The sequence below is a fragment of the Stomoxys calcitrans genome, chromosome 3, assembly GCF_963082655.1.
Source record: "Stomoxys calcitrans chromosome 3, idStoCalc2.1, whole genome shotgun sequence".
In the NCBI taxonomy this organism is placed as follows: Eukaryota; Metazoa; Arthropoda; class Insecta; order Diptera; family Muscidae; genus Stomoxys; species Stomoxys calcitrans.
Window position 1 is genome coordinate 38,440,565 of NC_081554.1, and position 22,425 is coordinate 38,462,989.

The 22,425-nt window shown below is 39.5% G+C and overlaps 1 protein-coding gene across 1 annotated transcript in view; it reads right to left on the bottom strand.

The window, feature by feature from the left end:
* Nucleotides 1-2,981: 2,981 nt before the first annotated feature.
* LOC106081652 (juvenile hormone acid O-methyltransferase) overlaps nucleotides 2,982-22,425 on the bottom strand; it is a 35,845-nt gene continuing 16,401 nt past the window's right edge. The window contains exons 5-6 of the mRNA XM_013243781.2: nucleotides 3,087-3,197; nucleotides 2,982-3,006 (exon numbers count right to left, since the gene is read on the bottom strand). Coding sequence (XP_013099235.2) covers nucleotides 2,982-3,006; nucleotides 3,087-3,197 — 136 coding nt within the window. The remainder of the gene's footprint in view (nucleotides 3,007-3,086; nucleotides 3,198-22,425) is intronic.

The window sequence follows — 22,425 nt, forward strand, 5'->3', positions numbered from 1 at the left end:
CTATGTCAAAACAGATTTTCTGTAGATTGCTCTTTTATTCTAAATGATGTCAAAAATTATGTTGTGCATATTTTCTATGCTACCTCCATTTCATCCATTTAATAACCCCAACTATACCCAAAATTCTTAGCCCCCCAAAACATTTATCCACTACTTAGGCAGTGATTTCTTTGTGATCCCTTGTATTGGCTTATTTCTGTTATCTCGCTAAATATTTGTGAGTTCTTTAGTTTGGCATTCATTCAAATACAATTGTCATCCTCTGAGATGATGATGTGCACATCATTATCCTCCAGCTAACAAGGACGACAATGATGAGGCATTTGAAGAAATCATTGCCTGGCATTAAATTCTATGCCAGTGCGGATGTCTTCCGTTGCTCGTTGATTCCCTCAACACTGTTTGTTGTTAATTTCAATGTAAATTAAGTAATAAAATGTTGTTTAATGTTTCAATTAACGCTTTAGTTGTAGCTGCGTTCTCTCCGGCTGTTTTAGCCATGATTCCATTCGCTTTGATTAAAAATGAAATGGTGTCATGGTGGGAAATGATGGAGCTGGGAACTTAGTAGCGTCTTTGTTAATTCTAAATTGAGTGTAATTTAAATGTGTTTTGTGTCATTTGATCTCATTGTAATTTTTGTGCTGCCATGGCATTGTCCTTTGTTGTATTCATTGTTTATTTGTTGTTTGGTTTAAAACAATTTTCATTAGATTTCTTTTGTGTTGTGCATTTGATTTTATTAACTTGTGTGTGTGTGTGTGTGAGTGACACACAGTCACACGAAATAATAATTAAATCTTTAGTTGCCTTAAATAAGCTTAAATACAATTAAACCCTGTAATGTTTTCAATGAAAATTGGTGGAAGGGAGTTTGTAGTTACATTTGTTTGCATTACAATAAGGGTGGAATTCAATCAGAGTTATGGAATAGCATGGTAGTTTTTTGGAGCGTCTTTTCCCAGGAAGGAAACTCTTTGAGAAAAGTCATAAGGTGTAGCCAGTATTTGATATAGTAAAAGACTCTACTATTTGGGTTAAAGATGTTTGTGACAATGTTTTACTAACTAGTTGACAAAGTCAATTTCAGCCCTAACGTTGGTTGTAGAAACCAGTAGCTGTCTAGCAAACATCTTTTTTATACCCTCCACCATAGCATGGGGATATACTAATATCGACATTATGTTTGTAACTCCTCGAAATATTCGTCTAAGACCCCATAAAGTATTCTTGATCGTCATGACATCTTAAGTCGATCTAGCCATGTCCGTCTGTCTGCCCGTCCGTCTATCAGTCCGTCTGTACGTCCTTCTGGCCGTAGGTCCGTCTGTCCGTCCGTCTGTTCGTCCGTCTGTCCGTCCGTCTGTCCGTCCGTCTGTCTGTCCGTCCGTCTGTCTGTCGAAAGCACTCTGACTTTCGAAGGAGTAAAGCTAGCCACTTGAAATTTTGCACAAATACTTCTTATTGGTGTAAGTCGTTCGGGATTGTAAATGGGCTATATCGGTCCACGTTTTGATATAGCTGCCATATAAACCGATCTGGGGCCTTGACTTCTTGAGCCACTAGAGGGCAATATTCTTATCCGATTTGGATGAAATTTTGCATGAGGTGTTTTATTATGACTTTCAACAACTGTGCTGAGAATAGTTGAAATCGGTCTATAACCTGATATAGATGCCATATAAACCGATCTGGGGTCTTGACTTCTTGAGCCACTAGAGGGCGCAATTATTATCCGATTTGGCTGAAATTTTGCAAGAGGTGTTTTGTTATGACTTTCAACTACTGTGCTAAGAATAGTTGTAATCGGTTCATAACCTGATATAGCTGCCATATAAACCGATCTGGGATCTTGACTTCTTGAGCCGCTAGAGGGCACAATTCTTATCCGATTTGGCTGAAATTTTGCATGAGGTTTTTTGTTATGACTTCCAAAAACTGTGCTGAAAATAGTTGAAATCGGTCTATAACCTCATATAGCTGCCATATAAACCGATCTGGGGTCTTGACTTCTTGAGCCACTAGAGGGCGCAATTATTATCCGATTTAGCTGAAATTTTGCATGAGGTGTTTTGTTATGACTTCTAACAACTGTGCTGAGAATAGTTGAAATCGGTCTATAACCTGATATAGATGCCATATAAACCGATCTGGGGTCTTGACTTCTTGAGCCACTAGAGGGCGCAATTATTATCCGATTTGGCTGAAATTTTGCACGTAGTGTTTTGTTATGACTTTCAACTGATACGCTAAGTATGGTTCAAATCGTTTCATATCCGGGTATGGCTGCCATATAAACCGATCTGCGGTCTTGACTCTTTAAGCCTCCGCAGGGAGCAATTCCTATCCGATTTGCTTGAAATTTTGTACAATGGCTTCTCTTTAACATACGTGTCGAATATGGTATGAATCGGTTTATAGCCTAATACGGCTCCCTATAAACCGATCTTCCTATTTTACTTCTTCAGCCCCTAAATTGCGCAATTCTTTCTAGATTTGGATCAAATTTTACAAATGACTTCAACTATGGTCTCCAATATTCAATTAAATTATGGTCCGAAATGAACCATAGCTTAATATTGTTCCAATAACATAGAATTTCTTTTCGTTTATCCTTTGTTTGCCAAAAAAAAGATACCATGGTAAGAGCTCGACAAATGCGATCCATGGTGGAAGGTATATATAATTCGGCCCGGCCAAACTTAGCACGCTTTTACTTGTTTTCTATTTTAAATTACATTTATCACAAGCCCAGTTATTGGCCACCATACAACCAACTTTCTTCCCATCTAATTCAATAACACTCCCAATACCACTTCAACACTTTGTTTGTTTAAATGTATAAATTAGATCCTAAGAGCATAAAATACAAATTTGTCTTTAAATCAATTTCGTTTCCAATCACAAACCTAATAAATCTGAAAATTACCTTAGGGATTATAAATCCTTGTGAACGACACTCTCATAACCTCAAAGCCCCATCACTCTTGTGGCCTTTTGCCACCACTGGAAATAAAACAAAAAAAAAAATACCAAGAACTCTTTCGGATAATAGTAAATCCCATAAATCTCATGCCGAAAATTACTTGCTTGCAAAGAATATTAAACGAGTTTTTTCCAACAAAATATAATTAAAACTATCATCATCATCGTCATCATCACAAGACCTAGCCCAGACATGGTGCGAGCTAACGAAGCTAACGTTGCCAGAGACAACATTTAATATCAATAAATAATTAAATTTCCAAAAAAAAACGAAAAACAAAAAATGTTTCAAAGCAGAGCAATGGCTAAGAGGGAAGGGAGGGAGCAACAAACATAAAGACAAAAATGTTCATTAAATGAAGGATGCTTGTAATTAAAATTGGGAACAAATTTGTGGGGAAAATAGTGACAACAACAAAAATGAAGGAGCGGACTAGTATCCTTTTTATACCCACCCCCGAAGGATGGGGGCATATTCATTTTGCCATTTCGTTTGCAACACATCGATATATCCATATCCGACCATAAAAAGTATAGTCTATATAAACACTGGTTTTAGCAGCTCACGCACGTTTTGTGTTTTGTTTCACTTTCAAAAGAAAAGAAAGAAAGTTCATCGCGCGCTTCTTCCATTCCATTGACGATGCTCAGTTTTGGCTCATTGGGTACGTAAATAAGCAGAAATGTCGATTTTGGAGTAAAGATATGCCAGAAGCATTGCAAGAGCTACCGATGCATCCAGAAAAAGTCACAGTTTGGTATGGTTTATGGGCTGGTGGCATCATTGGACCGTACTTCTTTAAAGATGATGCAATCGTAACGTAACTGTGAATGGTGAACACTACCGTGAGATGATATCCAACTTTTTTTTCCCCAAAATGTAAGAGCTTGACTTGCATGACATGTAGTTTCAAGAAGACGGAGCCACATGCTATGCCACATGAGTTGGGTAAAATTTTTTTTTTCACGTTTGGGGCAGGTCAACTGCCCGCCTTGATGCGATTTAACGTTTTAGACTTTTTTTGTGGGCTGTGTTAAAGCTCATTTCTATACATACAAGGACATCGGTTTATATGGGAGATATACCAGGTTATGAATCGATTCAAACCGTATTTTGGCAAGTATGTCGAAAGTTATATAGAGAAGTCGTTGTAAAAATTTGCTGCCAAATTGAATAAGAACTGCGCCCTCCAGAAGCTCAAGAAATATAATCGGGAGATCGGTTTATATGGGAGTTTTATCTGGGGATTTCGATCATACTTTATAGAGTTGTTAGAAACACGTTATACAAAATTGCAGCCAAACCCTCTAGAGGCTCAAGAAGTCAAGGTCCAAGATCGGTTTATGTGGCAGCTATATCAAAATATGAACCGATATGGTCCATTTACAATCCCAACCAACCTACACCAATAGGAAGTATTTGTGCAAGGTTTCAAGCGCCTAGAGTTATTCCTTCGAAAGTTAACGTGCTTTCGACAGACATACGGACATGGCTAAATCGATTTAGAATGTCAAGACGATCAAGAATATATATACTTTATTGAGATCAATATTGCTAATTCAAATTTTGCCAATGAACATTCCACTAAGGAACAGGGGCAAACGCAATCACATATCAGTGAGTGCAGTCCGATTCAAGATTAAGCTCAACGATAAGGGGCCTCCTTGTTATAGCCGAGTCCGACACTTCTTTGGAGAGAAGTTTTAGTGCCTTACAAATGTTTCCAGCATTAGGAGGGGAAAACCATCGCTGAAAATTGTTTCTGATGGTCTCGCCAGGATTCCATCCCAGGCGTTCGGCGTCATAGGCGGACGTGCTAACCTCTGCGCTACGGTGGTCTCCAAGATCAATATTATGATCAATAATACTATGTGTTGCTATCGCAATGACGAAATTAGTATACCCCATTAAATGTTGGAAGGTATAAAAAATAAGATATTAAGCTGAAAATTTGCAGAGATTCTTTTTTTGGCGGGTCAAGTTCGATTGCCCCCATATATACCGATCTCCCAATTTAAGGCCTTAGACCCAATAAAGCCTTATTTGTTATCCGATTTCGCTGAAATTTGGGACCATGAGTTGTGTTAAGCTTCTCGACATCCTGGTTAAATACGGTCCAAATCGGTTCTGATTTGGATATAGCTGTCACATAGACCGATCGCTCGATTCAAGGTGTTGAGCCCATACTAGGCGCATTCATTGTCTGATTTTGCTGAAATTTGGGATAGAGAATTGTGTTAGGCTCCTTGTTAGCCTTGTTCAATATGGCCCCGCTATATATCTGATCTCCTAATTTAGGATATTAGGCCTATAAAAAGTAAATTTATGAACCGATTTTGCTAAAATTTTGCACAATGAGTTCTATTGGGCCTTTCGACATTCGTACCAAGTATGGCCAAGATTGGGCTATTTTGGATATAGCTGACATATACACTGATCTCCTGATCTAAGGTCGTGGACCTAACAAAAAGGCAATTATCAACGCAAGTTAATTACCCAATTTCGCTGAAATTTGGGCAAATGCCCAGAACGGTTTTTACTTAGATATAGCTGTCATATACACTGGTATCCCGATGTAAGTAGAGGTGGGCATTTTAGTTCCTTTTATTGATCGCTCCTTTTAGTTCCGTTCCACAAAAGGAACTAGTTCCTTTTCTTAGTTCCTTACGCCCTTTTTCATTTGCGATCCCCTTTTTTGACATTTTGACGAATCGAAGGGCATCAAAACAATTTAGATTTGTTGTCAATAAAAAAAAAATAATATGTGGATGCCACCACGTTTCTATATTTGTGCCACCTTATTCATTTAATGTGGTTGCCACAGAACAATTTATTTTCCTTGCACCTAAATCACAACGTCCACAGTTGTTGTCCATTAAAAAAGTTGACATTTTTATTTAGTTGTTGTATGAAGATGTAAAATGTGGCATGTCAATCAGATGGTCCACAAATTAACAAACGAGAGCAAAAGATAAGTGTATATGCAAAATAAGGGAACTATGGAACTATATGAAGGAAAAAAATGTAACTAGTTCCACCAGATCCTTACTTGGATAAGTTCCAATGAACTAGTTCCACTCGGCACTACCCAACTCTAGATTTAAAGTCCTGGACCTATAAAATGGGTAATTATTGTCAGATTTCGCTGAAATTTGACACAGTGAGGGCTTTAAATTTCTTCGATCTATATAATTCAGATCGGTCTATATTTGAATATAGCTGCCGTATACATGTACCAGTTTCTCGATTAACGATCTTATTGTAGGTGCATAAAAGGTAAATTTTTGGAATGGAATTTTGCACAATGAGTTGTGTTAGACCCTTATATACCCTTCCTGAATATGGTCGAGATTGGACCATATTTAGATATAGCTGGTATGAGTTGATAAACGTTGCATTTTTCACAGCTATGATGAAAGTTGGTTAATATATATATCCGAGGTAGTGGGTATACAAAGTTCGCTCCGGACGAACTGAATGCCTTTTTATACCCACCACCATAGTATGGGGGTGTACTAATCTAGCCATTCTGTTTGTAACACCTCGAAATATTGATCTAGGACCTCCTAAGGTCCGCCATGTCCGTCCGTCTGACGAAATCACGATAGCGGTCGGACGCGAAAAGCTAGTCGCTTGAAATTTTGCACAGATACTTAATATTGATGTAGTTCATTGGGGATCGCAAATAGTTCATATCGGTTCAGATTTGGATATAGCTCCCATTTAAAACGGTCTCTCGATTTGACTTCTTGAGCCCTTACAAGCCGCATCTTTTTGTCCGATTTGGCTAAAATTCTACATGTAGTGTTCTTTTATTAATTCCAACAACTGTTTCAAGTACGGTTCAAATCGGTTAAGAACCTGATATATAGCTCCCATTCAAACCGATCTCTAGATTTGACTTTTTGAGCCCTTGGAAGCCGCAATTTTAATCCGATTTGGCTGAAATTTTGGACATAGTTTTGTTATGACATATAGCAAATATGTCAAGTACGGTCCAAGTCGGTGAAGAACCTGATATAGTTCCCATATAAACCGATCTCCCGATTTGACTTCTTGAGCCGATGGAAGCCGAAACTTTCATCTGATTTGGCTGAAATTTTGCCCATAGTGTTTTATTTTGACTTCCAACAACTGTGTCAAGTACGGTCCAAATCGGTCAGAAACCTCATATAGCTCCCATATAAACCGATCTCCCGATTTGACTTCTAGAGCCCCTGCAAGCCGCAATTTTTGTCCGATTTGGCTGGAATATTTATTGTAATTTATTTATTTACACCCACACAAAAATTCTTCTAATTGAAGTGCGGGTAATAACTCCAACAATTGTACATAATAAACACTTAAATCTAAGAATCTATAGCTATACATTACAGATTTTGAATGAATATCTGACTAACGGAAAAAAACTAACATTTGTGGCTTTGTAAATTTGAATTTAAAAGAAAAAACCAAAATTGAGACCTAACCCGCAGCGGAGTAACCGACTGAGTGGCCTAGAGAGCACGCAATTTTGAATATCCCTGACCAACGACAGAGTCGATATGATTACTCCAAGTCAGAGTGCTGTTAATAACCACGCCCATGTTCTTTGCATGAGGAACGATTTCCAATCTAAAGTCGTTAATGAATATACCGACATCACATGAAAAACGACAGCCTGTTTCTGATAACAACACACTTGAACTATAAGGGTTGAGACACAGGCCATTGACTTTCGCCCACGTGCTGACTCTTGACAGATCGTGATTAAGCAGGCGTATGTTTTCAGCAATCTCATTCCTCGGACTGCCGATATATATTTGTACATCGTCAGAGTACATACATATGTACCTCACAATAAGACAATTGACTCGCCAAGTCGTTACTGTAGAATGAAAAGAGAAGAGAATTGATCCCTGAGGAACACCTTATAAAACAAGCAGAGGTGACGATACAGAAGAATTAAAACTGACGGACTGAGTGCGGTATGACAGGTACGACAAAATAAGACGAACGGACGTAGAAGAAAAATTGGAAAGATCTTAAGAGATCTTATCACATTACAAGGAATGATCCACAGTGTTAATTGCCTTAGAATGGTCAAGAAGAACAAGGAATTTTATCTTGTCATTCTCCAAATTGACCCTGATCCTCTCAGTGACCTTTGCCAAGGCAGTTACGCAGCTGTGGTTAGGACGAAACCCGGACTGTCTCACATATAACAAAGAGTTCTCGTTGACAAAAGACAACATTTGGAAATACAGCAATTTTTCAAAGACCTTTGACAAGTAACAAAGAATCGCAATTGGTCTATATTCCTTGGAATTCTTGGGCAGCGAAATGACCTTGGCATGCTTCCACGCTAATGGAAAATAACTCGTGACCAAAATCCTATTGAAAACATAGGTTACATGAGGAATAATAAGGGCGTGCAAGAGTCTTACAAATCTAGAATCAATGCCATCAGATTCGACAAACTCAAGGACATCGGCGGGATCAATACAGCTGAAGCCAAAACCAAAAATCAAAATTTGCAAATACAGCAATTTCTCAAAGACATTTGACAAGTAACAAAAAATTGCAATTGGTCTATATTCCTTGGAATTCTTGGGCAGTGAAATGACCTTGGCATGCTTCCACGCTAATGGAAAATAACTCGTGGTCAAAATCCTATTGAAAAAATAGGTCACATGAAGAATAATAAGGAGGAGCAAGAGTCTTACAAATCTAGGATCAATGCCATCATATTCGACAAACTCAAGGACATCGGTGGGATCAATACAGCTGAAGCCAAAACCAGAGTCGTCATCGAGAGAGGGTGAGATATTGAAGCGATAGAAATTGGGATCAACTAGGATCTGTGGGACATTAACAAAGGCAGCATTAAGCCCATTGATGTCCGAGTTTTTTGAACATCTATTAGTATCTTTCCCAATTCCTATGTCTCCAAGTTCTCTTGGAGCCTATTGCAGAAGTAAAGCGTCTGTAATAGTAGTCTTTCTTGGCTTTCTTAATCAACTTATTGACGTGGTCTCTTGTTGAGCGAAAGGCATCATGTAACTCAGGCGTCCTGAAACGTCTCCACCTGCGATGCGACATATTCCTCTCGTGAATAGCCGACCGAATATCCCGGGAGAATCACGGTTTCGATCTGGAGGACAATTCTCTAGTCTTGAGTGGAACCGTAATTTCCTGTAGGTCACGGATATTCCTCTGTAGAAGTTAGTTTGTTCATTGCTAGTTTCCATACGAAATATCAGATCCCAGCATTGCATGCATATTGCATGCGGTGTTCTGTTATGGCTCTCAACAACTGTGCCAAATACGGTCCAAATAGGTTAAGAACATGATATAGGTCGCATTTGAACCAATCTGCCGATTTAATTTCTTGAGCCCTTTCAAACCGCTATTTTTATCCGATTTGGCTGAAATTTTGCATCAAATGATTTGTTATGACTCTCAGCAATTGTGCCAAGTACGGTCCAAGTCGATCTATAAACAGATATTTTAGCAGAATCCATGGTGGTGGGTTCCCAAGATTCGGCCCGGCCGAACTTAGCACGCTTTTACTTGTTACTTGTTGATTTAGTATAACAAATGGTTCCCATATATGTGACCGCCCGGTTTTACTAATGTTGCAATATTGTGAGCATTTTTCAATCGATCTTTACAAAATTAATCGTGTATAACAATACATTAACCCTATTTACAGTATTATTAGGTAATATAATAAATCAAATTGTGGAACGCAGCTACAACGTTGTATTCGATAGGAAACACATTTGGTTCCATAAGCTTGCATTGTTCATAATTTGATGCTTTCATACTTGGTACTCGATACATTATTTAAATGAGATTAAAAATCACAGAATACATGCTCATGTTAAAATACTACACATCCTTGCAACTACTCAAATGCTTTTCCCCATTATATTCGAGAGTTTTTTTTTTATTTTATTCAGGGTAAGGCAAAGCCCTTTGTAATAGTTTTTAGTTACAATAACAAAATTCTTTATCCTTTTATATTGCAAACCCCCCACTTTAATGCTAACAACAAAATTACAAATAAGTTAAATAGTTTTTTGTCGATACAAATAACTAAAAGAAAAAAAAACATTACACATATTTAACAGGAACATGTGATGTGGATGTATGTGTGCAAGCAAACAAAAATGTAATTATTTTTATAAAAATTTTGCAAGGATACAAAGGAAGGAAATTACCGACACCCTATGTAGCTGTGATAGGAATCACAACATACTCAAACCCGACAGATAAGGTAGGGAGCAAAGCGAATAGGTAAGAGTCATACATGTTAAAAAATTTTGTAAAAGATGGTCTCTTCACAAATTTTAAATAAATTTTTTTTTTTAGTCACATTTCTATGCTTTTATATGCCTTGTTATTAATTACAGAAATATGTTCGCGGAAGTCTAGTCGTTGATCCAAAAGGATCCCAAGATCGTTCATATATGAGAGAGATTCAATAAAGCAGCCATTAAAATAATAACTTGATTGTCTACTACCTGGTCTAAAAAAGGTCATCTGCTTACATTTTGTAATGTTTGGTTCCAGTAGATTATTTTTGCACCAGTCAAAAAAACTGTTAAGATCAGATAGCAGTAAACTTTGATACCTCTCGAGATTATACGTCAAAAATATTGGGTTGCCCAAAAAGTAATTGCGGATTTTTCATATAGTCGGCGTTGACAAATTTTTTCACAGCTTGTGACTCTGTAATTGCATTCTTTCTTCTCTCAGTTATCAGCTGTTACTTTTAGCTTGCTCTAGAAAAAAAGTGTAAAAAAAGTATATATGATTATTAAAGTTCATTCAAAGTTTTATTAAAAATGCATTTACTTTTTTTAAAAAATCCGCAATTACTTTTTGGGCAACCCAATATGTTAACATCGTCAGCATATATAAGTACTTTAGAGTGGCGTACTATATTCGACAAGTCATTAATGAACAAAGTAAAGATCACAGGACCAAGATGGCTCCATGGTGGAACCCCAGAACACACATTAATTTTATTAGACACTGAACTACGAAATTTTTCCATTTGTGATCTGCCCATAAGGTACGACTTTATCCAATTTAATATCGAAAGATCGAATCCCATGCAATGCAACTTGGTTAATAGCAATCTATGAATTATCTTGACGAATGCCTTACTGAAATCAGTATAAATACTGGTCTGGTATTTCTTCCTAAATCCATCGTTCACAACCGTAGTGAGCTCTGTAATATTCGTTAATGGCGAGCGATGTTTTCGAAATCCATGCTGGTATTTTGATAAAATTGACGATATTTGGAATGATACTGAATCTGTAACAGGTTAGGTTAGGTTGAAAAGAGGGTGCAGATATTAATCCGCCCCATGCCGTTATGAACATACACCTAAGCCAGTAATCGGCTTGTTTTGCGCTCTAAAAACTATAAAGTAACCTCTAAAAAGACTATTTTATGTTAGGAATTCCGTGCTACTTACAAAATCCTTAATTGTTTTCAATACCACTCCCCAAAGTTGGTTCATGCCTGATATTGTGTCTCAACCAAAGTACTGGTATCTGTTGGATGGTAACGCCGGAATTCAGTGTTACTTATAAAATCCTTAGTTGTTCTCAATAGCACTTCCCAAAGTTGGTTCATGTCTGTGTCATTGCATCTCCACATAAGTACCGGTGTTCTGGTATCTGTTGGACGGGAAATCCGGAATTACGTGTTACTTACAAAATCCTTAATTGTTTTCAATATCCCTCCCCTGAGTTGGTTAATGTCTGTATCATTGGATCTCCACCTAAGTACCGGCATCTGTTAGACGCGAAAGAAAGCCGGTTTATGACAAAGAAAATGCTACAACGTCTCATAATCTTCACCGCATGCCCCACACATGCTATCACTTGCCGCAACGATTTTTCATAAGTGAGCTCGTAGTCCTATGTGTCCCGTTATAATACCAAAAGCTACACAAACCTCTTTTTTGGTGCCTTTCAGTAATAGCCTCGTCTTCTCACGATCTGGATCCCCCCATAGGATTTTCGCCGTCCTACCGACCGTTTCGCTGTTCCACAATGTTGCATGCGCATTCGTAGCCCACTCCCTTAACTCGGACTGCGTCGAGCCGAAAGGCTTCGAGTGAACCAAGTTTATTGACTACAGTCCTCTGGCCTTCATCGCCAAATCGTCTGCCCTTTCATTTCCCCTTACCCCGTTATGGCCCGGCACCCAAACGATGCAAATCGTGTCAACCTCAGAGAAGGCGTTAATCTCCTTCTTACACTGCAAGACTGTTCGTTCGTGGTTACGTTCGTGACCGGGTTACACTGCAAGACTGTACCGTCCTGGTTGTTATTGCCCTTATGGCAATTTCACTGCCGGTAAAGATGTTCACACTCTACTCTCTTCACCTCGCATTAGCACCACACCATTTCAAGCATTCCGTGATCGCCCGGATATCTGCCTGCAGGACCGTATTATGGTCAGGCAATCTAAAACAGATCTCAGTCCCTGGGTTCTCAATGTAAACCCCCAGGCCCACTCTGTCCTCTAGTTTTGATCCATCCGTGTAACATGATCTTTCAGATGGCAATACTAGGGTTCCATCAATCCAAGACTGTGGCGATGGTAACAGTGCCTCGCACTCGACCTCAAGGTTCATCTCAAGTATACGATCGGAAACCTCTTCCCTTCCTTTCAGGTTTAATATCGTCGCCTCGATTATATAGCGATGGTATCAGCTGCTCCCATCCTCAATCCATTCTCCCATCGCCTTAAGTCTCATTGCCGCAGTGGCGGCCTCACACTTAATCTGTATGTCATTGGGTCGAATATTTAGAATAGTCTCCAGCACCCTAGTGGGCGTGCACCTCATCGCTCCGCCTATGCCAAGACAGCATATTCTGTGAACCTGTTGTATGGTCCTAACGTTGCACTTTTTCTCCATAAAGGTCCACCAAACTACTGAGGCGTAAGTAAGTTTTGGTCTAATCATGCCCCTGTAGGGCCAGTGGACTATCTTAAGATTCAGGCCCATTTCGAGCCTACGGCCCATCTACATAGTGTCCAACATCTGTGAGGCTTCTCAGTACGCTCCTGAATGTGACACTTCCAATTCAGTTTCCTGTCCAAGATCACACCTAAGTATTTGAACTTGTCAGATTTCGAAATCGTCTTATTGAGGAAACGTAGTGCTTTAAATTGGCCCACCTTCGTCTTCCTCGTGAACAGGCGTATTTCTGTCTTCTCTGGGTTAACATTGAGACCTCTGGGTCTTGCCCAGTCATATGCCATATGCAAGACCCTTTCGGCCCTTCTGCAGAGCTCGTTCGGATCCTTATCCTTTAGAAGTGTTATAACATCGTCAGCGTAGCAGACGGGTTCAAATCCCTCCTCAATCAGCATCCGTAATAGGTCATTTATGGTGGTCACCCAAATATCCTATTACGGTGGAGTGGCGATAAAAGGCCCCCTCTGTGGCGTGCCCTATGCCTTTTTTTCTCCCTTATATTTATGCCATGGGACACACAATTTATCCACCTGTTCCTTAGCATATGGTTTATCCAGTCTCTAAGGACCGGGTCCACCCGAAATCTGTAACAAGTTTCTCAAATAGTTTTGGTATTAGCATTAAGCTTCGCGATACCTCTATAATTGGAAACGTCAGTTCTCTTACCCTACTTCAATAAAGGAAAAATGTAAGACTCCTTCCACATTTCACAGGAAAATACCGAGAATATAAAGATTTCTTGAAGAGGCCACCTTAGCGCAGAGGTTGACATGTCCGCCTATGACGCTGAACGCCTGGGTTTAGGATTTGAACCGAGACTATCAGAAAAAATCTTCAGCGTTGATTTTCCCCTCCTAATGCTGGCAACATTTGTGAGGTACTATGCCATGTAAAACTTCTCTCCAAAGAGGTGTCGCAGTGCGGCACGCCGTTCGGACTCGGCTATAAAAACGAGGTCCCTTATCATTGAGCTTAAAATTTAATCGGACTGCACTCATTGATATGTGAGAAGTTTGCCCCTATTCCTTAGTGGAATGTTCATGGGCAAAATTTGCATTTGTATGCAAAGAGGAAGTGCGAGATTTTCTGCACAGTAATTCAGTATGCATGCTGGGATTCCATCTGGCCCAGGAGCTGTCATACTTTTGAGGCATCTTAAGTCTTCCAACACAGGAGAAACATCAAATCTATGGACATCTATATGTATGGATGAGAATTCAGAAATCGGGTAGGGTAGTGTTTCTATTATTGATTAGCAGGAATTTAGTTTTAGTCGGATTAAGAGAAAGTCTGTTGTTGTTAGCCCAATTGTAGATGGAATTCAATTCATTATTTATATTGGGTTGGCCAAAAAGTAATTGCGGATTTTTTAAAAGAAAGTAAATGCATTTTTAATAAAACTTAGAATGAACTTTAATCAAATATTCTTTTTTTTACTTTTTTCCTAAAGCAAGCTAAAAGTAACAGATGATAACTGACAGAAGAAAGAATGCAATTACAGAGTCACAAGCTGTGAAAAAATTTTTCAACGCCGACTATATGAAAAATCCGCAATTACTTTTTGGGCAACCCAATAGTTACAATACAATCTTGAATATTGACTAATATACAGCATGTGTAAAGTTGCACGTCATCGGCAAAAATTTGAGAGTTACATTTCAGCGGCAGTTAAGTAATATCATTGATATATATTGAAAAAAGAAGAGGGCCAAGCATTTAGCATTGAGATATACATCTGCATACATTCAGTGCTATAGCCGACTGATTGTTATGAACTACTACTTGAGATCGTCCTGATAAATACGATGATATTAAATTGCAAGCAGTGTTTGAGAAATAAAACAGTTTTTGAAGCTTAAGAAGTTAAACGTTGTGGTCAACAGTATTGAAGGCTTTATTGTGGTCTAGAAGGACAAGAAATGAGACCATCTTATCATCCAAATTTTCTCTCAAGGTTTCTACGACATCTCTTAAGGCCGTTGTGCACGATCTATGTTTTCAAAAACCTGATTCCGAGAGACATGTATTTTCCAACATATGTGCCGTATATTGTTAGAAAATTATTTCCATGTCTTCAGTAACTATCACCATTGAATCTGGCTATCAGTTTGGATATCTAATAATTGGACGTGCTACATTTTATTGTCATATTTTTCTCAGTACATTGAGTTACCTTTATAATGCTTCTTCTCTTTTAATAATCTCGAATGTCACTACATGGCGCAACGCAAAATATTAGACTCATCTTCAACCCAATAAATCTTCCATGTGGGTGTGAGAAAGGTAAAAAATCTATTATGGTAAAATGTACACAAGTGTCGATAGAATGTGTTGTAGTTGATATGAAGGGTGTGAAATTTTTAATTATTGAAAATTGTTTAATGTCCAAAGTACATACATTTTGGGAAGCAAAGACTCAAATCAAAAAACAGAACAGAATAATGTAGTAAAACAAAATAAATCAATAAAATAAATTTCAAAAAAAGAAACTAGGGAAGGCAAAAGTCTTCCGTTGGGTTCATATAATACCACACACCTACCCTATAAGTATAAATTGTGCGATACCACAGTTTAGGTTAGGTTTAAGTGGCGGTCTGCCATCAGACTCACTTAGACGTTTTTGTCCATTGTGATACCAAAGAAACAGAAGAAGGAAGATGCCTTCTAGTTCCTACAGTTGAATCATCCAGATCGCTTAAAAAAGACCAACAACTTGCGAATGTTCACATCCGCTAAATCAGACAGGTTCTCAAGGAAATGAGAACCTAAAGTGGAACTCCTTATAACTGCCAGTGCGGGAATCACACACAGAAGGTGTTCCATAGTCTCTTCTTCTTCGACGAAGTCACAGCTTCCGCAGAAGTCGTTACTGGCAACCTTCAGTCTGTCAGAATGTTTTCTGATTAGACAGTGACCTGTCATGACTGCGACGTCTGTTCTAGCCAGTGACAGCAAAGCTGTAGACCTCTTCAAGTCTAGACTAGGTTATGTTAGGTTTAAGTGGCAGTCTGCCATCAGACCCACTCAGACGATTTCGTCCGTTGTGATACCACTGGAACAGAAAAAGGAAGATGCCTTCTAGTTCCTAGCGTTAAACCATCCAGATCGCTTTAAAAAGCTCAACAAAATTCCAACGTTCAAATCCGCTAAATCAGACAGGTTCTCAAGGAAATGAGAACCAAAAGTGGAACTCCTTTTAAATGCCAGTGCGGGACACACACACAGAAGGTGTTCTATAATCTCTTCTTCTTCGACGTACTCACAGCTTCTGCAGAAGTGGTTAATGGCAACTTTCAGTCTGTCAGAATGTTTGGCCTGATACTGAAGACTTAGCCTACATGTCGCTAGAGGAATACCCAAAGATTCCAGTTCCCCTATAATGTGTGAGGTAAAACCTAGTCTGCAAACTCGTCCGCTTTACAATTCCCGTGAATATCTCTGTGGTCCGGCACCCAAAACAGATGAATTTTGAACTGTTCAGTGATCTCGTTGATAGATCTGCTACAGTCGAGGGTGGTTTTTGTGTTCAGAAATGCGTTGTCCAGGGATCAATTGGAGTGGCTTGCCATGATGGACACAATGACTGAGACGTCTGTTCTAGTCAGTGGCAGCAAAGGGGAAGACCTCTTTAAGTCTAGACTAGACCACATAGTTTTGAAATTGTCACAGCCCCCTATATGTGACAATCTATCATTCGTCGTCTTTCGGGCCTGATCCTGAAGACTAAGCTTACATCTCGCTAGATTTCAGTTCCCCTAGAATGTGAGAGGTAAAACCCAGTCTTGCAAACTTGTCCGCTTTACAATTCCCTGGGATATCTCTGTGAACCGGTACCCGTTGAGAGATCTGCGACAGTCGAGGCCCTTTCGTGTGTTCATAAATAAGTTATCCAGGATTAAGTGGCTGACTGGCTGTCTGAGAAGATATTTACGCCAATCGTCGTTATGACATTATGTCTTAGCCATTCCACTACTTACTTAATTGCAAGGATCTCCGCTTGATACACGTTGCAGTGGTCGGGTAAACTTTTGATTTGGCCAATTCTAGATCTTTAGAGTACACCCCAAAGCCCCCTTGGTCGTCTAGTTTGGATCCATCCATATAGAAGTGTATATAACTTCTGTTACCAGGGATATGAAGTTCCAATCAGTTCTATCAGGTATAGTGGTAAAATTGCAAATTTTGCCCATGGACATTCCACTAAGGAACGGGGCCAAACTTCTCACATATCAAAGAGTGCAGTCCGATTCAAGTTTAAGCTCAATGACAAGGGGCCTAGTTTTAAAACCGAGTCCGAACGGCGTGCCGCAGCGCGACACCTCTTTGGAAAGAAGTTTTACATGGCTTAGTCCTTCACAAATGTTGCCAGCATTAGGAGGGGAAAACCACCGCTGAAAATTTTTTTGTGATGGTCTCGCCAGAATTCGAACCCAGGCGTTCAGGGTCATAGGCGGACCTCTGCGCTACGGTGACCTCCTCAGGTATAGTGGTACAGTGCATTATATCAGAAACTGGCTCAGGCGTGGTGTAATCCGCACTGCCTGGAACATCGGGCCTTGTATCAAAGATAACACAGTGTCCGCAGCCACCACATGACCAAAGAGAAAGCTATCTTGGCCTAACGGCAGTGGTCGCATCATTTTGTCTAGCCACAATGTCCAGGGGCATAAGATGTAACACTTAATTCAGTGCATCGGATGGTATCGTCCTCAGTGCGGCTGTGATGCACAAACAAGCCAACGTTTGGATTCATTTGACTATTGAACAGTAGTTGGACTTTTGAAGTGCCGTCCACCAGACCACAACACCATATAGCATTATGGGTCTGACAATTGCAGTATATACTCAGTGCATAACACGCGGTCTAAATACCCAAGTTTTGGCAATGGCTCTCTTGCAGGTATATAGGCCAAGAATTGCCTTTCTTGCCCTTTCCAAAATGTTAGATTTCAAGTTCAATTTCCAGTCCGGTATTTTGCGCTTTCTGTAAATGGAATATTCTATCCTTCCAAGGAGACAGGTAGCACTTGTATCTTATGCTGAAAAGAGCTATTTCTACACGAATTTAGACCTAGACCACTTTTGATGGCCCACTTTGCTGTTGCACTTAGAGCTTCCTGTAGTATACCTCCTAGAATGCTGGTTAACATTCTCCTAAACGCAATAGCCAAGTCGTCGGCATACGCGACCACTTTTACACCTTTTTTTCTGTAACAATAAGATATTCACCACCTTGAGGTATTCCTCTGCTGACCCATCTCTTAAGATCCCAAGCCTGTCGTAATGCATCTTTCAGTAAGCAAGTTATAAATAAACTTTCTTACGGTATAGTTGATGCCTACAAACTCCAACTTCTTCATGATTGACGTCGGTTTTACATTATTGAAAACATCTTCAATGTCAAGATATGCTACCATTGTATATTCCTTGACAGCGACAGAACCCTCTATGTAGCAGACTAGGTCGTGAAGGACTGCTTCAGAGGATTTGCCTTTAATATATGCATGCTGCTGCTGCGACAAGCGATCTCCAGGGATCTTTGCCCTAAGATATGTTTCTATCAACCTCTCAAGAGTTTTCCGCATAAGGGATGACTGACTAATAGAACGAAAATCTTTCGCCTTCGTGTCGTAATGGTCTCACCTGGATTCGAACCCAGGCATTCAGGGTCATAGGCGGACATGCTAACCTCTGCGCTAGCAAAACATCAAAATACAATATATATATATCCGACCCAGGAAAGTATATATACGATGTGTGTATGTCCGTCCGTCCGTCCGTCTGCTGTAATCATGCCACAGAAATTTAGTGGAAATCAGTATTTTTCTATATGCAGTTTAGGGGTCCTAAGCCCATAAAAACCGCATTTATTATCCCATTTTGCTCCCGTCATCCCTCCGTCATCCGAACCGAATATGGTCCTCATCGGACTATATTTCGATATAGCGGCCATATAGACCGATCTGCCAACGTAGGGTCTAAAGACCGTAAATTACGCATTTATTATCTGATTTTGCTGGAATTTGAAACAGTGGGTAGTACTAAGACTCCTGACATCCAACCCAAATAGGATACAGATTGGATTTTAATTAGATAGAGCTGCCATATTGACCGATCTGCCGATTAAGGGTCTTCAACCCATTAAAGACGCATTTATTACTCGATTGTGCTGAAATTTTAAAAAGTTGATTGTTTTAAGCCTCCCGCCATCTGAACTAAATATTGTCCAGATTGCTTATTATTCGATTGTGCTGAAAATTTTAAAAAGTTGGTTGTTTCAAGCCTCCCGCCATCTGAACTAAATATTGTCCAGATTGGACAATAATTATAGCCACCATATAGACCGATTTGGCGACAAGGGCCCTCAAACACGTAAAAGACGCATTTTTATCCGTTTTCGGTGTAATTTGAAATAGTGATTTGGACATATGGTCCAGATCAAAGCATATTTAGACAGATCTTCTATTTTAAGATCTTAATCCCATAATCATGATGTTGTGAAATTTACCATGTTCGTGCAAACCCAGCAACTACTTTGCTCTTTGAATTCTATCACGAGATATTTTCAGATCTTTGCTTATCTGATTGCCAATACGGCGTGGATTTTCTTGAAGTTTGGCCACGCTACCATTATCATTATAACGATTTGTAATCCAATACACAACAATTTTTGTTCACTTTGAGGTGTTTGAGTTCGCCAACAGTAGTCGGTTGTGAATTTCAAGCCAAATATAACACAACCACACTATTAAGAGTGGTACTATGTTCGCTTTTCGCGTGGAAAATCAATATTTTCTTGCGATTACTGTCCTTTGCACAGAAAAAATGCAAAGGACAGAGGCAATTGGATATTTTTCTGTTCTTTCGCGTTCTGCCAGAAGAAGCAAAGTTATTTATATATATTCTGAGTATTGGCCGAGTATCGAAGAGATAGTACGGGAAAGGTTCTTCACCATTTGCATTTTAGCCTTAGCCTAAAGAACCTACTTTTTTTAGATGAGTTCGATCGGCGGGCCACAGAGCAATAGCACTTAATACAGAAGTTTTACATGGCATTATTCGTCGTCTGTCCCAAATTTGTCTCCAATCATTGTCAAATAAACGCACTCAATGTCTTTAAAACATATCCATAATCCAAACTAATTTTCTAGGTAATATATAAAACAGAGAAAAATCTTTCCAACTTTACGTTGTGGTGACTTTTTTAAACCATGGAAACTCAAATTCGTTGCAAGGAATTTGGTTAAGTCTAGAGCATGTAGACGTGGCATGAGCTCATTCTTTTTCATTTCATTCGAAATTGGTGCGGTTGATTTCAGTTCTCCCTTTTTTGTTGGCTTGAAGACACTTTTGTTTTGTTATCCTATTATTTCTATTGTTTGTCCTTTAAGGCTTTGTTTAGTGTTTTATTTCTTGACTTGTTTGTAAGCAAATATTAGTTTCATCAAATTCCATACGTGTACGAGCATTGTGTGTGTGTGGCAAAATGCTTTTATGTCATCTACACCATTTAAGTAAGCTTCCATTTTTCTGTTGTCGTCGTCGTCACTCTGCTATATTTCATGAAGTTTTTGCCATGGTGATTTATTGTATAGGGTAGCTCTTTCGGAATACAATAGTGTCATGTTGTACCAGTACTTGTGGGCAAATCTCAAACGAACAAAGAAGTGAATAGTTGTACTAATTTTCCAATGCGCTATGAGTTTAAGGGAAATATTTTTCAACAAATGGGTTTCTGTAGTATATTTATTTACTAACAAAAAAAAAAAAAACGAACATAAAATCCGACTGGGTTTTAGTAAAAAATTACAGTTGCGTTTAGTAATTTCAATGTTAGTCCAATTTCGAAACAATGCAGCAGAGAGGGCAACGTTAATGTAGCAAGAGAGTAAAAAGAAGGAAGTAAAAACGTGTTAAGTTCGGCAGTGTCGAACTTTGAATACCCACCACAATGGACAAATTAACAACTCCACAACCTTATCCACAGTTATATGCAAATGGAGGCTGATGTGGATCGTATTTGATTTAGGTCCCTAGAACTCTTATACAAGTCACAGTTTCACCGAAATCGGACAACAAATCCTCTTTTTATAGGATTAAGACCCAAAATTGGAAGATCGGTCTATATGGCAGCTGTATCTAAATATGGTCTGATCTGGAGCATATGCTGATCGCATGGCGGGAGGCTTCCAGCGAAATCGGGTAATAAATGCAGCTTTAATGGGCTAAAGACACCTTATCGGCAGATCGATCTATATGGCAGCTATATCCGAATAAAAACCGATCTGAACCATATTTGAAACGGATATCGGGAGGTTCTAATCAACACACTATTTCAGATATCAGAAATCAGATAAAAATTTATGTTTTTATGGGTTTAAGACCCTAAATCGGCAGCTTTACCCAAATATAGTAAGGTTAGGTTGAAAAGGGGATCCATACTCCGTTACTCCAAACGATGCACATTTTGCCATCCTCAGAAAAGGAATTAATCTCCTTCTTACACTGCAAGACTGTTTGCGACCTTACCGCCTGGTTGTTATTGCCCTTTGGCCAGTTTACGCGACGCCCTCGCGTCGCCGACAGGCAGTCCAAAGTAGATCTCAGTCCCTGGCTAGGCAGTCTCAAATAGATCTTAGTCCCTGGGGTCTCGGTGGAGAAAGGAAAGAAAGTCAGACGGAAGGAATAAAGTGTTGAGGGAAGGATGGAAAGAAGGAACGATTTCAGTAATGAAAATCTGATGGAAGGAGGGATCAATTGGAGGTAGGCGCGAAGAAAGGATGGTGAGACTGTTGGAAGAAAGAAAGGATGGTAAGATTGGATTGAAGGAAGGATGGATGGAAGGAAGAATGGATGGAAGGAACGATGGAAGGAAGGATGGAAGGAAGGATGGAAGGAAGGATGGAAGGAAGGATGGAAGGAAGGATGAAAGGATGAAAGGAAAGAAGTATGGAAAGAAGGATGGAAGGAAGGGTGGAAGGATGGAAGGAACGATGGAAGAATGGAAGGAAGCATGAAAAGAAGGATAGAAAGAAGGATGGAAGGAAGGATCGAAGAAAGGATGAAAGGAAGGATGGAAGGAAGGAAGGATGAAAAGAAGGATGGAAAAAAGGATAGAAGGAAGGATCGAAGAAAGGATGGAAGGAAGGATGGAAGGAAGGATGGAAGGAAGGATGGAAGGATGGAAGGAAGGATGGAAGGAAGGATGGAAGGAAGGATGGAAGGAAGGATGGAAGGAAGGATGGAAGGAAGGATGGAAGGAAGGGTGGAAGGAAGGATGGAAGGAAGGATGGAAGGAAGGATGGAAGGAAGGATGGAAGGAAGGATGGAAGGAAGAATGGAAGGAAGGATGGATGGAAGGAAGGATGGAAGGAAGGATCGAAGGAAGGATCGAAGGAAGGATGTAAGGAAGGATGGAAGGAAGGATGTAAGGAAGGATGGAAGGAAG